The sequence below is a fragment of the Siniperca chuatsi genome, linkage group LG22, assembly GCF_020085105.1.
Source record: "Siniperca chuatsi isolate FFG_IHB_CAS linkage group LG22, ASM2008510v1, whole genome shotgun sequence".
Taxonomy (NCBI): Eukaryota; Metazoa; Chordata; class Actinopteri; order Centrarchiformes; family Sinipercidae; genus Siniperca; species Siniperca chuatsi.
Genome location: NC_058063.1, coordinates 3,222,690 through 3,239,254, shown reverse-complemented (window position 1 = coordinate 3,239,254; position 16,565 = coordinate 3,222,690). Strand labels below are relative to the sequence as shown.

Here is a 16,565-nt window from a genome sequence, read left to right as displayed (position 1 = left end):
TTACTGAAAACAGCGCCCCCCCCTTAATGAGTATTACACGAGTATTCAAAGAGGCCATGGCATAACCATTTTACTTTTGAAAGATATGTAAAAACATGAATGATTATGAATAATAATTCGAGATCTATCAGATACTGTATTATCCTCCGATATTTGCTTCTTGCAAATAAATCAGTATGGGCATATATGTCGGCCGTTGAGTAATAAGACATTGCAGTACAGAAACAGTGTTGCCATTATGTAGTTAGTCAACCAGTGCTCGCTATTTTTACACGGTAAAATGTCCTGCCTAGTACATATCTTCACCACAAGTCTTCAAAAAATGGATTCATGGGATTCTTTTTTTAACTCTGCAATATCTATATCAGCCTCTGGTTTTACTAGTAATCTATGAAACATTGCCCTCATTGAGGATAAAAAGTTGCTAACACTATGTGACAAACAGAATTTTCATATTCAGCAAACATTATGTGACCTTGCTAGAATACTCATCAGGCATTATGTGTGTGCTGTAGATATTAAAGTACCATGGCTGTCACAGGAATATCTTAAATATACTTATGTATTTTTCTTAAGAGATTCCTTTTAATTTAACTAATGCAGTGTTAGAAAGTGAGGAGTTGTCATAGAAGAGGATATATGAAGAGTCCGCTAGATGCTGAAAGCCACAAAACTCATCCATTCTGTTAGAGCAACCCAAAACCTCCTATCACTCAGTCAAACAGATCCAACCATCATCCAGTGCCAAAAGACACCTTGGCAGGAGGTCTGAGTCTGTCAGATCACATATTTACTGCTCTCAACAAGAGTCATTATCACAAAGACACAAACTGTAGCATAGTACAGAAAAAAGATGTATGCAGGGATACAGTGGAGGGTAAATTCACCGTTCTCACCTTTTTAAACAGGCAGTCTATAGAAGTCTATAGAAAGAAATACAGATACATTATGAAGATGGACACACAGAAGAGAAAGCTTACTGTATTTAACTGTGCTGATCAGCAGGATAAACTGCAAACTTTTTAAGCATGGGAACAAAACATCTGGGTAAAATGACCTCAATCTATACTCTTCTTAAAATAAATGTAGGTATTTTTGTTGAAAATCTGTACAAAGCTAAAAAGATAAGACTTTTTACTTACTACTAGATTGTTGGATGTGTATGAAAATGTATTTCTGTATTTTACACAAGTTAACAGACAAGTTCATTATGAAGGAGGTGGTGCTTTACTGAATACCAAACATTTGACCTCAAAATATTGTCATGCACCCTAAAGGAATAGTTCAACATTTTGGAAAATACGGTCTTTCCAAGATGAAGATGAGAAGATCAATATCAATCTCACGTCTGTGTGATTCATACAGAGCTGCAGTCAGGACATGGCTAACCTAGCTTATTTTATTTGTTTAATCCGTACACAAACAGAAATGTAACAAGACTAAGAGTCTACAGCCATGCTAGTATGGAGATAGATTTGCCTCTATATTATTTGTGTGAACAGATCGACAATCCGTGTGTAGATGTGCAATCTGTAAATATAAAACACCTTTTCACAAATACAAAAAAAAAAGATTTGTAAACTCACAAAAATATTTTGCAAATACAAAACAGATCTGCCAATACACAAACAAATTTAACAACAAAAACTGTGAATAAATTAAAATTAATTTACTTATAAATGAGAAGCATTTACAACTTTCGAACAGGCATTTGTGAATCCAGTTATTATTTGTGAATCGATAATGCATTTGCGGATCTCAATTCTACGCTTGTGGATTTGCATTTTATACACGCAGAGTTTTGAGACAAAATGTCCGCCAGTCCGAACGAAAATTCACTCTGCCATTTTCGGATAGCATGTGATCGCTTGCTGACACCGTCAGCAAAGTAAGAGCATGCAGTCTTTCTATGAGCTGTTTAAAAAAAAAAAGAAGAATTAGCGATTAGTAACATTCAATATTTTATTATGTTATGTTTATTATTATTATTTCGTATACATTTCTATTTGAGTATGAAAGGCACGAGGATGCTTGTGAGCAGCTTTCACGTCCCTGAAGCGGTGGGCTTGTGCTGCTTCTTCAGTTGGCAGTTATCTAGCCACTGAGGGCCAGCCAAGTCATCCTTTATATTTTTCATTTATTCTTTCAGGTGGGTAAAAGTCACAAAGCACTTCACATCTTATTAGTGCACCCTTACTAATGTAGTTAGAATGTCTGTATAGAACTGCACTGTAGTTAGTTTCAGTTACCTACTAGCTAACCTTAGCTTAGCTTCATCTACATATTAACAATGAACAATAAAATTACAATACAACATTTCTAAACAAAAACAACCATCAACACCATCAACCATACTATCAAAGACCTTAACCAGGGTGCTGTCACGAGTCATATCTTACAACAGCTAACATAGTTAATGTCAATGTAGAACTGCACCGTATTTAGTAAGATTACATTAGTTAGGCTAAGTGTGTGCTAGGTAATATAAACAGAACAAATAAACACACATTAATACTCACTGTGTCACATTAACATAATAAAATAATGAATGCACGTTACTTATCAGAATCAGAAATACTTTATTGATCCCCGAGGGGAAACTATTTTGTTACAGCAGCTCACTTTCACATCAGTGCACACTATCGCTAATTATTTAAAAAACAAACAAAAAAAACCTCATAGAAAGACTGCGTGCTCTTACTTTGAAATGCGGAAATGACGTCGTCAGCAGGCGATCACATGCTATTCGAAAATGGCCGAGTGATACAAGTGAATTTTCGTTTGGACTGGCGGATAGTTGTGGCATTGAGAATCGCAAATAAAAACTGGATTCACAGATGCCTGTTCGAAAGTTCTAAATGTTAGGAAGATGGAAGATATTAACAAATGCTTCTCATTTATTTGTAAATTAATTTAATGTATTCACAGATGTTTTTAATTTGTGGAATGTATGTATTTGCAGATCTGTTTAATATTTGCTAAATATTTTTGTGAGTTTACAAATCTTTTTTTGTATTTGTGGAAGCTGTTTTATATTTACAGATTGCACATCTACACATGGATTGTCGATCTGTTCACGCAAATAATATTGAGACAAATGTATCTCCATATGTTAGTGGCTCTATGAGGCTGTACTTAGGCACAGCAGTGCTTTGAGCTAAATGCTAACGTCAGTATGCTAACATTCTCACAATGACAATGCTAACATGTTGATGTTTAGCAGATAATGTTCACTATGGTTGTCACCTTAGTTTATTGTTTTAGCATGCTAACATTTGCTAATGAGCATCAAGTACTAAATACAGCTGAGGCTGAATGTCATTAGTTCTGCAGGTATTTAGTCAAAAACCAAAGTACTGGACAAGCTGAAATGTTGACCTGATGATGGCACTGAATGAAAAGTCAGAGGATCACCAAAGTTATTACAATCCATCCTGAGGGGACCTGAATGTATGTACCAAATATCGTGGCAATCTATCTAATAGTGATACGTTTAGATGCCAATCATCTTGTAGATTTTGAGATATTTCACTGGATAAGTGACAATTTCGACCTGCTGGCCATGCAAGGGGAAAAGTCACATGATCAACAAAGTCATTAGAATCCAACCTCTGGGGACCCTGAATGTCTGTACAAAATGTCATGGCAATCTATCCTACAAGACAGACAGACCGACACTGCCATTCCAAAAGCCATGTCGCTAGCACGGCTAAAAAGCAAGGAGAGGAACTAGCTAATGAATGTTTTATCTGCTGAATCTATTAACAATACAAACTTACATAAGCAAGGTAGAAGGAGAAAGAGTTCTGCTACTATGAAAGCCAACACTCAGCAAATATTAATTAACTGCAGATTACCTCCGAGGTGAAGTTGGAAAAGCAACAGAGAGCATGGTAGAAAGATCAGTAGAAGGTCAGTCCAAAAAGAAAAGCATAGAATCCTCTGGTTCAGTTCAACCCTACGGTCTTATGACAAAAAATGATGTGACATCGTCTGTGTATAACAAAGAGAACATCCGCTGATTAGTTGAGATTAGTTAACAGTTTTTCTTGGGGGAGGATGGTCATTACCATTATCATTGCTATAGTTCATCAGCATGCCACAAAAGACAGTCAAGAGCTTCTCATTTTCCGGCTCAGTATTTTGGGAGAGGGATTTAATGTGTTCAGCTACTATCTGAGCCCCTCCTGCCAGGTCAACTGCACTCCTGCCCTCATCTGCAAAACAAAGAGGCCAGGACACAAATCAACCACAAAGCAAAGAAAAAAAATAAAGAAAAGAAAAATAACCACAACCTGAAAAATACATATGAAAGCAATGTTAGGTAAGAAGTACAAAACATACAAATCAATGCAAACTAAGGCTATAAAACAGTCACATTGCTGAATAAATTAAGTGTAAAAGAAATAATTATGACCACAACTACACGACATACAGCAAATCCAAGTTTAGGTCTGGTGTGTGGTGTATAGGGATTCACATGAGGGTCATAATCCATCTGATAAAGGCTTTTTATTATTCAAATCCATAGAAGAACCTAGAGTTGCATTTATTCAATGCCAAAATTGACATTGGTGGCCGTAATTCTTCTCTTTTCTTATATAATTTCTTTCCAGAGTGTGTGTGGCAAAAGAATAAACCCAAAGCTCTCCCTGCACAGTTCACTAAACACAATTATTTTGATGCTGCCAAGAATTAAAAATCAACACAATGAACAGCAAAATCAAAGACCTGCAATCTTAAAAAAAAGAAAAGAAGCCTGAATAAACAGACCATTGACAATGGATATATTTGGCATAATCAAGCCTTTGTGCGTGGTGTCGATTTCCAGATCATACTCCTTTAAAAAGGCCAGTACACTTTACCTTTAATATTCATTATTCATCAAATTTAATTTCTTTGTTTCTTTAGGGAAAAAATAAATGCACAGTAGTGATGATTGTCTCTCTGCGAGGGCTTTGTGGTAGAATAGCTTCCAAAAGAAGCATTACATGAGTCAGTCATTTCAGCAGTATTAGTATGTCTGCTACTTTCATTCAGTTGTGGCGTCATGCCATGCCTGAACTCTCTGCAACACAGCAAAGCAATATTTTCTGCTTCTATTGTGTTCACATGAAACTGCTGTTGACGTGGACTCAGAAATGTGTTTCATATAAAGGCAGTGTAAGACTTCATTGTGAAATAGGAATAAACAGATATCCAAGTGACAGTCCCAGCAGGAACTTGAGTAGAGTGGCTGGTGCGAGGATGTGCTAGCTTAAAAGGGTTAGAATTTAGTTATGGCTAGTCCTTAGCTACCACAAAGGTATTAGCCTAGGTGACAGCTGCCTAGAAGGATCTGTGGCATAACAGTTTTAAACAGCACCTGCCAATGGTAAGTGGTAATAACCAATATTATTTCTGCCTAAACGTCTGTTAGTTATGTGCATGGCATATAAGACCCTGGGGAAAGCGAACAACAGAAAAATGTGTTTGGCTAGAAAAGTTTTTTTGATTCATAATCATGATGATGACGTGTTTAAGACTGTCCTCCAGTTTTCTTGTTTTTAGCACTCTGTTCAATCTGAGAAAAACACTAAAAATGTTGGGTTTGAAGTTTCAAACAGCAATTCCAACAGCTTGGGTGGTTACCTCTACCTAAAGGCTCGAGCCATACAGTATGGTACATAATATCCATAACAACAGAGCCCGAGAGTATCTCAAATAGAGCCTGATTTATTAGTCAGCCAATATTATCAGCTGATTAGCTCATTACAGATATACTGGTACCTGCCTATATATATCGGCTGATAAGTAAAAAAATTACATTACCTAATATTTATTATATTATTATATATTTACCAATTACCTAATTACATACCAAATATATGCTTGTGGTCATTTAAAAACAGTGTCACCGTTACCTCTTCAGTCCAACAGAGAGCACTACAGTTTATCTTTCAACTGTAAAATGTCCCGCTGAGTACATATCTTTGATACAATTATTTCATAACCAAATTAAAGGGATCGTTATCAAAAATGTATGTTGAGCGTTTAAGTTAAAAGATGAATATCGGCTGCTATATTATAATTTTTGTATAGCTCAAATATTGATCGGTATCTGTCTTAAAAAAAAAAAAAATCAATTTTTAATCTCAAACCCCACTTCCTTTAAGAAGTGACTAAAAGGAAACTAAAAGGAAAGAAAAGACTAAGGCTAGTGTTGCTGACATGTGCTTGCACATTAAAATAATTGGTAACCACCATACTATTAAAAAAAGGTCAAATTATGGTTTATGATAAACTAAAAGGTGTGAGTTCATTATCCCACTTATAAGTTGTATGTAGGTTTTTTTGTTTTTTTGCTCTTTGACTTGATTGAATTTGAGTGAATTTACTAATGGTTGTTCTTTCTTTAAAAATTACTTTAAAAAAAAACAGTACTTCTATGCTCTTATTTGATCAGTCAATTTCATTAATGCAGTCTTATTGTCAAAAGTTTGGATAGAGTTGATAACGGCCCTCTGAGAAAGTTTATGTCAGGGTGCTGATAAAGGAGGCTTCAGCCGACTGTCGAACCTCCCAATCAGGAGGTTCCTTCCTGGTTATGGAGGAGTGGACCACCTCTTTACTCTTGCAAGGAAACCAGAGAAGTCATGGGAGTTTGTCCATCCAGTCTACATGTACTTTGTGGACTTATGGAGAAGGTTTATGACTGTGTCCCTCTGGGTGGTTAATGGGGGGGTTCTGCGGGCATGTGGGCTGCCGGGGCCATTGATATAAACCATCCAGTCCTTGTATAACCTGAGCACGAGTTGGGTTCACTTTCTCTGAAGTAAGTCAAGCAGTCTCGTGGTTGTTGGACTCTGCAAAAGTACAGCATGTCTTCGTATAGCCAACAAGTGGAAAGTCCACTTTGTTGATATCTCTTTTTTGCATAGTAAGTTTTGCTGGCTTTATCAACCTGTGAACTCCAGGGCGCGCTGGGACAGTTTGAGTGTGAAGCGGCTGGGATGAAGGTCAAGCACCTCCAAGTCTGAGGCCATGGTACTCTGCCAGAAAACAGTGGATTGCTCACTCCGGGTTAGGAACAAGTTGATGACCCAAGTGAAGCAGTTAAAGTATCTTCGGGTCCTGTTCACGACTGAGGGTAAGATGGAGCATGAGATCACCAGGTGGATCAGTGCAGCGCTGGCAGTAATGCAGGTATGGCACTTGTTAAAATTCAAAGAACATTTTACAAAATTTGTGACATAAATATACCTTAATTTTTTTCTTCTGTTTTGATATTTTTTCATGTTATAAAATGTAAAGTGATTTTAATGTAAGGCCCTATGAATAATTAAAAGGTCATATTAAAGTAATACTTTCTATTTATATTGTTGTATGTAATGTACTGTGAGGCCCTTTAGTGAGTTGACTCAATGTTTAAAAACATGACGTTTTAAAAATCACCGCTCTTTCAAGTTTTGATCATGTGTCACTTCATGTCTACTCAGTGAGGGTATTGTATTAAATGTATAGACAGTAGTAGTACAGTTGAACCACATCTCATCTCATCATGGAGTACTCAAAGTGATTTCAGAAGATCCTGTTTTATCCATTTTCCTAAAGCAACTGAGGTAACATCTCCCATATTACAGTGTTTCTTTAAGGCAGCTGGCAGCTGCTTCTCCACACTCTCCCAGTGCGTCTATCATAAAACCATGCCGGCTTACTGAGACCCCCCTCCACTCAAACAAATGTCACATCCCACCAGATTCCACAGATACCCGGCTTTTCAACAAGAGGAGAAACTATGCACCAGAACTGACAGCTGTGATTAAAGCCTCTAAAGCTGGCTGCAAAATCAGGATTAAAACTCTGCTGCTGTTCCCTGAGGTCAATACTTAAATACTCCACTGGTACATTCACTAATTAATTTTCTTAGAGAAGATATCTCAAAGGTGCCACGTTGAAAATTTGTGCCACATTTTCCAACACAATCATATAAACTGTGATACCTTAGTTTTTAGTTATCACTAAACGAATGGAGTTAATGTGCAACATGGTTTTGTTATCACACGTGGTTCTCAAAATCAACACTACTTTTTCCCTAGCCCCTTCCTTTACTCCACCTTCAAACACAGAGTAGTCAAATTTATGTGTTACATGTGCATTAAGAAATATAGAAATATGGCATTCCAACAGCCATGTCCAATGATATTGTTACCTTATTTACATATGTAATTTGAAGCCTTTTAGCTGCAACTGAACATCTACTTGAAGGTTTAGAACGGGAGCTCATCATGTGTAACACAATTGGATTGTTAAAGGGACAGTTCACCCCAAAACCAAAAGTACATGAATTTCCTCTTACCTGTAGTGCTGTTTATCCATCTGGATTGTTTTGGTGTGAGTTGCTGAGTTTTGGAGATATCTGCCGTAGAGATGTCTGCCTTTTTTGAACATAATGGAACTATATGGCACTCGGCTTGTGGTGCTCAAAAAATACATCTGAAAAACTCAACAGCAACGTCTCTTTCCAGAAATCATGACCCGGTTACTCAAGATGATCCACAGATTTGTTGTGAGCATTTTCATGTAGGAACTATTTTAGTTTCTACCGACTCTGTGATGACAAGGCTCATAAGGGATTCAGTGTTCCCTAAGCAAAGCAAGCTCCTACTTACGGCTGTCATAACAGATGTTGCCAAGAGCTCGGCCAGTCTGCAGTAAAACCTCCTGGTCGGTGGAGTTTAACAGCTGAATTAGAGGAGGGATGAGGCCGGCTTCAACACAGGGACTCCGCATGAACTCTAGAGAGAGGAAAAGTTATTGGATAACAGGTCAGTATAAAACTGTCTGAAGTTAAACTTGCTCACAGAAATTAAGAGCTTCAAACTGCTTACTGCTACTTATCTGTAGCAACTGTAGGGGTCTACATGATCAAGATACGCAGAGCCTTGAAAAAAATAAAGAAACTGCAAATTAACAGGTAAAATGTCATGAAAATTTGACACTGACCCAAAACCAATATAATCTATTGGTACATTCTTCCGGACCATCCTTATTTTGAGCTTTGCAGGAAAATTTAGAAGATATTGGCAGCTCAAATCTACTCTATGATCTCAAGAAGTCTTGATCAATATACAAATTTGAAATTATCAACCATTTTATTCATCCTCATCAAAGATGGAACTATAGTTTGGATGGTAATTTAATATTCAGCTTATTCAAAAAGTTAAAGTTAAAAGCAAAAAGATGAATATGGAGAAAATCTGACATTGCAAGTTTATCTGTTGTTGAAAATTAAAAGTTGACCCGCTGCACACTTTTTATGACAAACATTTTAATATCTGGGCTTGAAAAGGATATTAAGTCATTCCACGTCAAAAGGTGAAGTCACAAGTCATTGGTGAGTCAAGTTGCAAGTATTTTTGATTTTGTCAAGTCACCAGATTCATGACTCAAGTCCGACCTGAGTTCAGTCCATACTGTGTGACACTGTCATTCTGCAATAGGCCAATTTCTTGGCCAGTTTAGATCATCAAAATAAGTGCCTTTATTGTTATTGGGTGCCTCATTTGCATGATCAAATAGGATTTTTTTTCTTTTTTTTTTTTTTTTTTTTTTTTTTAAAAACAGCAATATGTGAGTGCAAAGGTTACAAAGGGGATAAGAGACACAAAAAATGAGGTGAATGCTGTCTGCTCAACTGCTGTCAAAGATACAGTTTACAGTTCCCACAGCTCAGAGTCACCATGTTGTGTATAAGGAGTGGAGGTCTCACCAGTAACCACACTGTAATCACATTTTCATTTGGGCAATCATGTTGGATCATCTGGGTTTTAGCGGGGATGAGACACTATTCTCTGTTATGGTGGTGATTTATGCTAATTAGTAAAATATGTTTTTACATTAAGTATTGCCTGTTGTAACTTTAAACAATCAAGTCTGCCCAAACTGTCAGACAGAAAGGGAGTTGTCTTAAGCTCAGCAGTCACTTGGCTGCTTGCAGACATTTCCGGAAGCGGTGACAGATAAATGCCAGCGGGTTGTTGCCAAGCTTGGCAAACTGCTGGGGAGTGATCATTAGCTGCAGTCTTGCAAGCTGCTAAAAAGCCATTCATTATCCTAACCTTTTCTTGCCCCAAGTTCTATTCACGTCTGCTTTTTTCTACTTTAAAAAGCTTCTCCTGGGCTCACACAGAGGCATTATGGAAAATGGAAGCTCTCTGACACTGCAAGGTTGTTATGCAAGGTTTGAGTCCTTACACAATAACCTCATAGTCAGTGAGAGCTTAGCTCTGAAATGCCAAGGGCTGCTAAAACTAGCCCTGGTCTGAAATGGCCTGTCGTCAAACATGTTTCTGTTTGATTCTTCAAATATTTTAATTCATATCCATGACTAACAAGGTTGCTCTACTGTCCCACCGAATAATGTATTCATGAAGAAAACATTTAAAAACAAAAAAGATGACAGTAAGAAAAAGTGTAAAAATTGAATACAGACGAATGGAGGAACAGAAAGTCAGGATGTTGAACCTCACCATTTTTGGCCACCTCAGCTATGATGTTGGCTACTTTAGGGGTGCAGGAAGACTGGGGGTTTAGCAGGGTGGGGAGCAGGGGGAGAATGCCCATCTCCTGGATCTTCACACTGGCTTCGGTGTCTGCAGGAGAAAAAGATAATGAATTTCAATCAAATTAATGCATGCTTTTCAGAAATACAGGGTGCCAACATTTGCTCTGTATCAATGATATAGCCATATCACTTTCTAAAAACAAATATCACAGTATGTGATACACACACACACACACCTGGTATAGCCCGACCAACTTTTTTTTAAGAATTGTGACCAATACATGTTCTGAGTAAGACATTGATTTTACAGTGTAAAAATCAACTTGCCAGTGCTCTGTGATGGACAAACTGTGTAATGGAGACACTGTTTCTAAACGACATATACACCAATACCAATATAGCAGAAATAAGCTAATAGCAGCTAATATATGGTCAATATCAAGTTGCAATTCATCATACACGTTTAGCTTGACTGATTCATGGTCATAAAGTGTACAGATTGGTTTGAAGGGACATAATTTAAAAAGAGGCAATCAAAAAAACATTTACAACGGCAGTATTCAAATTTTCTTAAGAGTTAACTCCATACACTGAGTGATAACAGTGATTAACAGCAGATTTATTGCATGGCACACTGTGTAGGATAGGTCCAATAAAATCTTGGTAGCAATCTGTTTCAGACTGTATAATATCAATGTATAATATCAATCAATATGCATGTCAGATTGTACAATGAATGCCTGAATTGCAGTGGTACAATGTAAATAGAAAATATTATATGCAAGATCTGTATATAGAAGCAGCAATAGATATTTAAAAAGCTTTGGACACAGTGCTGGCACTGCTTTTAGCCATGCTAGCGGCATGGCTCTAGGGACGGCAATGTTGGTTGGCTTGTCTGTCAGTCCACCACCATTCTTCCAATAGTTGTTGAGATATTTCAGACATCCATGTTCCCCTCAGGATGAATTCTAATAACTAGCTGACTTTTCATCTACCGCCACCATCAGGTCAAACTTTCTGTTTGCCCCACACTTTGGTTTATGAACAAATACCTGCAAAAATAATGACATTCCCATCAGCCTGAGCTGTACTTTGTGTTTATTGCTAATTAGCAAATGTTAGCATGCTAACATGCTAAACTAAGATGGTGAACATGGTAAACATTACCTGCTAAACATCAGCATGTTAGCATTGTCATTGTGAGCATTTAGCACAAAGCACTGCTGTGGCGCTAGCGTGGCTGTAGACTCTGTCTTGTTTTAATGTTACTTTATATGGTGCTTAGCACAGATATTAACACAGCAGTGTGGTATCTTCATGTACTGTGTATGTCTATGAGCACTTGGGTCGCTTTCTGTGTCATTTCATGCCATATTTGGATTGACTGACTTGCAGATGTGGGTCGTAGCAGCAGTTACATTGTGAGAATTTGGTCTTGAATACCACAGGTATTGACTCTAATTAATAACAGATCTGCTACACAGTCAGCTAGGGAAGAATTGCTCATTCAACAGCAAGATCTCATTACTCAGCTGTCTGGAAAAAACTGTCCCACTGCCCAAAGATGTGGCTTCAGGCAGACACCAGCAGCCACAGCTGTCTATGGCCCATTTACAGTGCACATAACATTTCTCATCTGACTGCAATTCAGATATGATTTATTAAATTATTAAACAACTGACCACATTAATCAGAGGATTTAAGTCAGATGACTGCTTTTATTTACATTTGAGTCATACAGATAATATGAGGTCCAGAGTAGGCAGATTGTCAGAGAGACTATTATGGAAAACTTAGAAAGGAGGTCATGGACTTACAACACACTAGGTGTAAATCAGGCTCTACTCACTGTTGTTGACGAGTGCTTTCAGCAGGCAGTCCAGGCAGCTCTCCACGCTGTCAGTGGCGCTGTCTGTAGACGCTAGCTTCAGCTTCTCCAGGGCCTCACTTAGGTTGTCTGAAAACAGAAACATTTAAAGAACAAAAGTTGAAGTTTATAATTTACGGAGATGGTGACAAGCTGAAAATGACAGGGGGAGAGAGAGCCATGAAAAATCTTGTGCGAGTCAGTCATTCGCCAGCAAGGATATTTATCTACTGTATTGTACACATATCTATAAAGTCACACAGGAATTGTAAGAAATTGACTAATGGCTAACTTGTTGCCTTATAGAGGTTAATCTAAATCTAAATTTATACAATTCTTGCTGCTTTTCTGTCTTTGGGTCCTTCAGAAACTCCACATCTCACCGCAGCTTTTGCAAAATGTAGCACACCAGAAAACTAAAGTGTTAGATGATCAGTAATAACAGGCGCAGAGATTCTACCAGCTGAAAGAACCTCTGGAGGCAACTGGGAGAAAACAAATACAGCAGCATCAAAGCTGAAAAGTGTCAATCTAAATGTATGCCACTTTGGTTTTAGTGGCATATGCCAATTCTTAGTGGTATGCCATTGTTGACTATTGGTATGCTGCTGCAGTTCTACTGGCATGCAGCACATGAAAACAGTATGTCACACATGTTCCACTGGAAAATACAACTCCCCACTGACAGATGACACTGCTTTGACACATGCTGTTCCATTGACATATCACTTCTCACATCATATATGAACATTTTGACAGAATGCAGATTGGCACATAGCTAGCATTAAGGTCAAACTTTGTCCAAGGCTAAGCTCACTAGGCGCACCGTTCATGTATAGCCACTTAGTGGTTATCTTCTAGTTTAACTTATATGGCATAAAGTATGCGGCATCTTTCCCTAGCTAGGAGGTTAAATGGCTTTGGTGTTAGAATATTCTGGAGATTGGTTTTAAGGCACTGGTAGAATGTGTGCTAACCTACAATTTAACCAATCCTGATCCTAGTATGGGCATCTCAGTTGTAAATATAAAAATACTCTAGACAGACTGATAAACAAAGCCAGTAAAATCATTGGGAATCAGCTGGGGGATTTCTATGCTGACAGTGCCCACCCACTGATCAGTCTGAATTGCTGCCCTCTGGGAGGCGTTTTATGATGCCTCTGGCAAAAAGACTATTTACAAAAAGTCCTTCATTCCCAATTTAATTGAAATTTTAAGCATGAAACTGTATTATTTTATTTTTTGTTTGTTTTATTTTTGCTTGCTTCCACTAATACCAACTAATACACTGATGGAGGGGGTGCTCTCCATCAATGTATCGAATTCATATCAGTATACACTTATGTTGTTTTGAATGTCTTAGACCCCATTACATTAATCACATTACACTTACTCACTTTGTACATCCTGGGCAGCTCTGACAGCTATCCGATCTCAAAAAAGCTAAGTGTAAATGCACCCAAGAATCATCAGATGGATCGATCCGGACTGAAATCTGATTCTCAAGAGGTGGTTTGAGACGCATTCTTGCCAGATGTTGAACAGGTGTAAATGCATCCGTCTCTCCGTCACACATACATAATCTTTGGTTTTTCCAACTATAACTACGTCAGTAAGTGTTCTGTGGAAATAGCCTCTACATGTCTGATCCCTGTAATAATAGCAGCAAAACTTACACTGAATTTAGCTTTCCTTTCCCCTGTCTTAGCCCCAACGATTTCAACACATTTGATCATACAGAAGGCGTAACATGCTGTTGTTGCATTTATCTGATCTCTGATCAGTTGAACCATTAAATGATCTGTGTGGATGAGAGAGCATTGATTTGTATGGGTGACAGAGCGGCGTGAGTGAGAGCTTACTAGGTACACATAGCTAAATCGTATATGACAGTGCAACACAAGTGACATGCCTTTTTATGTGACATAAGCCCGTCAAATATGTATGTATGTATGTATAACAGTATATGGTCTCATCAGTCTTCTTTTTTGTGTCTCGAATTTCATTCAATGTCCCTTATCTGCTGTATGGCTGCCATTTTCGGTGCACTGCAAACTGACTGTCAACTGGCTACCTACACCTGTATTTTGCTACTATATAGTGGAGCTACCAAGCTAACCTTTTGTCTACAGCCAATAATATGAAGCGCCTGTGAGCCAGATGTAGTTGAAACACCTCATCTCCATTAGTTTATGACCAGCTCTTCTACCGTACATCTCTGCTTAAGTGTTTTCTTTCCTTTTCTCTTTACTCCATTATGAGGACTTCAATTTATCAATCTGCTGCACTGCCAGTCACGTTAACCACAAAAACCGAATCAATGATTTATAACTGCTGCACATCCATCACATGCTATGACAAACGATCAGGTTATCATTCCTGTTATTCTTATTAATTGTTGTTCTACAACTAGGCTTAGCTAAATTATGGCTAACCATTGTCTATAAAGCAAGTGCCTTAAATACAGTACATGTGTTAGGCTATATGAGATAAAGTAAAGCGTATTCACCAGCTCTATACAGCTCTGTTTTTGGCTGCATTTTCACTCACAGCCTACATTCTCAGCAAAACCTGATTAGGGCCGACCTGTCAGGTTTGGTCCAGAAAGCACTCTAATTATTCTAGAGGCTGACACACTACTTTCTTGTATATTTTACTGATCATCAACAGAGAATGAGGCTTATTTTAATTATCGGAAATGCTCAGAATTGTTACAATAACAGTGGGAATTTTCTCAACTGTCATTTCAGCATTGTGCCTACAAACCAGGTAATGATAAATTGCATAAGGATTGCAGACACCTTTGCAGTGACCTGGTTGTTGCTGTCAGTTGCTTGTGCACTGCACAACCCACACATCCATCCCTTATGATAGATGCCTTAAATCAAATTACAACATGAGTGATGCAGCCTCAGAATAGACCTTGTGAATTACCTCATAAACTGTCAAACAAATATTGCTCTAGATGGCATTCAGGGATTCCACTGGCTCATATAGGCACTGGTTTTCTAATGTGATGGATGGAGAGGTAATATTTAGTGAATCTGCAGAGTGTTTTTAATGTTAAGCTGTATTACATTCCATTCAGAGATATGACTGCTACAGTAGTCACAGGCCTGTGCTCAAACAATCAGTAACCAGTGTGTGTCCACCATCAATAACCAGGAGAAACAGTAACATCATAGAGAGCAGTGCAGTATAAACAGCAACACAAAGTGGGCTGCTGAATCCTATTGCATAACAGCTGTGGAGATGGAGGAGTGCCATCTACACCATCAACAGCACTGCCATTTCAGGGGATGTCCATTCATTTAGCAAATGAGACCTTCAAGCCATTTCAAGTCCCAGCTGAATTACGTCGGACAAGAACGAAGGCAATGCGAATACATAATATTGTCAGAGTTAGCGTTATTGAAAGGAAAAAAATCCCGAGCAGATAGTGGATGGAGAGAGTCAGGGAAGCTACCCCACCCGAGTACTGAAGCTGACACGCGCACGTACACACGACTTAGCTACAGTCCGCTTTTCATATGAACTAACGTAACGTTAAAATAATAAAACAGAAAACTATGAAGGTAAACAAAGTGGTATAGTGGCATTAATGCATGATCCATAACGTCAACGACCAACCATAACTTTACGTGGCTGCTTGCAAGCGTTTCCATTAAAACACATTTTGTGGTTTAACTAACGTTAAACGGTCAAAACAGTTCTTGTTAGCTAACGTTACCTCGGCTCGGACTAAACTGGTTAGCTAGCTGTCTACTCACCCATCTCAGTAGGATGTTGCTCCGGAAAATAAGCCGGGGTGTTAAGCTCTCCAGGGCAGCTGTAAACCGAGTCGTACTAACCGGAGGCCCCGTTTCCCCAACCGCCTTAAACTGGCGAAGTTAGCGGGTTGAGGTTAGCTAGCTAGCTAGCCAGTTAGGTAGCGACAGGAGCCACCAGGCCGGTCGGGCAGTCCCGCTCAAATGGATGCTGCTGTACAGCGGCCTGTACACCGGGTGACTACCAGGTTAACACATCTAACTTCCTCTCATATCCACAACAACAGTCAAAACCTACTGACTGGCGTTCCCCTGGACGACTGGCTCAGTTTGACATGCCACAGTCAAGTCAACCACATGGGATTAAGAATAGGACTTCC

At 38.4% G+C, this 16,565-nt stretch overlaps 1 protein-coding gene across 2 annotated transcripts in view; it reads right to left on the bottom strand.

The window, feature by feature from the left end:
* The window catches only part of rap1gds1 (RAP1, GTP-GDP dissociation stimulator 1), a 35,584-nt gene extending 19,019 nt beyond the window's left edge, over positions 1-16,565 (bottom strand). Inside the window, exons 1-5 of one of the 2 annotated variants that reach the window (XM_044185073.1) lie at positions 16,189-16,565; positions 12,399-12,506; positions 10,512-10,634; positions 8,652-8,777; positions 4,071-4,217 (exon numbers count right to left, since the gene is read on the bottom strand). In XM_044185073.1, the coding sequence (XP_044041008.1) occupies positions 4,071-4,217; positions 8,652-8,777; positions 10,512-10,634; positions 12,399-12,506; positions 16,189-16,192 (508 nt within the window). In that variant the 5' untranslated portion in view covers positions 16,193-16,565. The remainder of the gene's footprint in view (positions 1-4,070; positions 4,218-8,651; positions 8,778-10,511; positions 10,635-12,398; positions 12,507-16,188) is intronic. The other variant, XM_044185074.1, reaches the window with a different exon arrangement.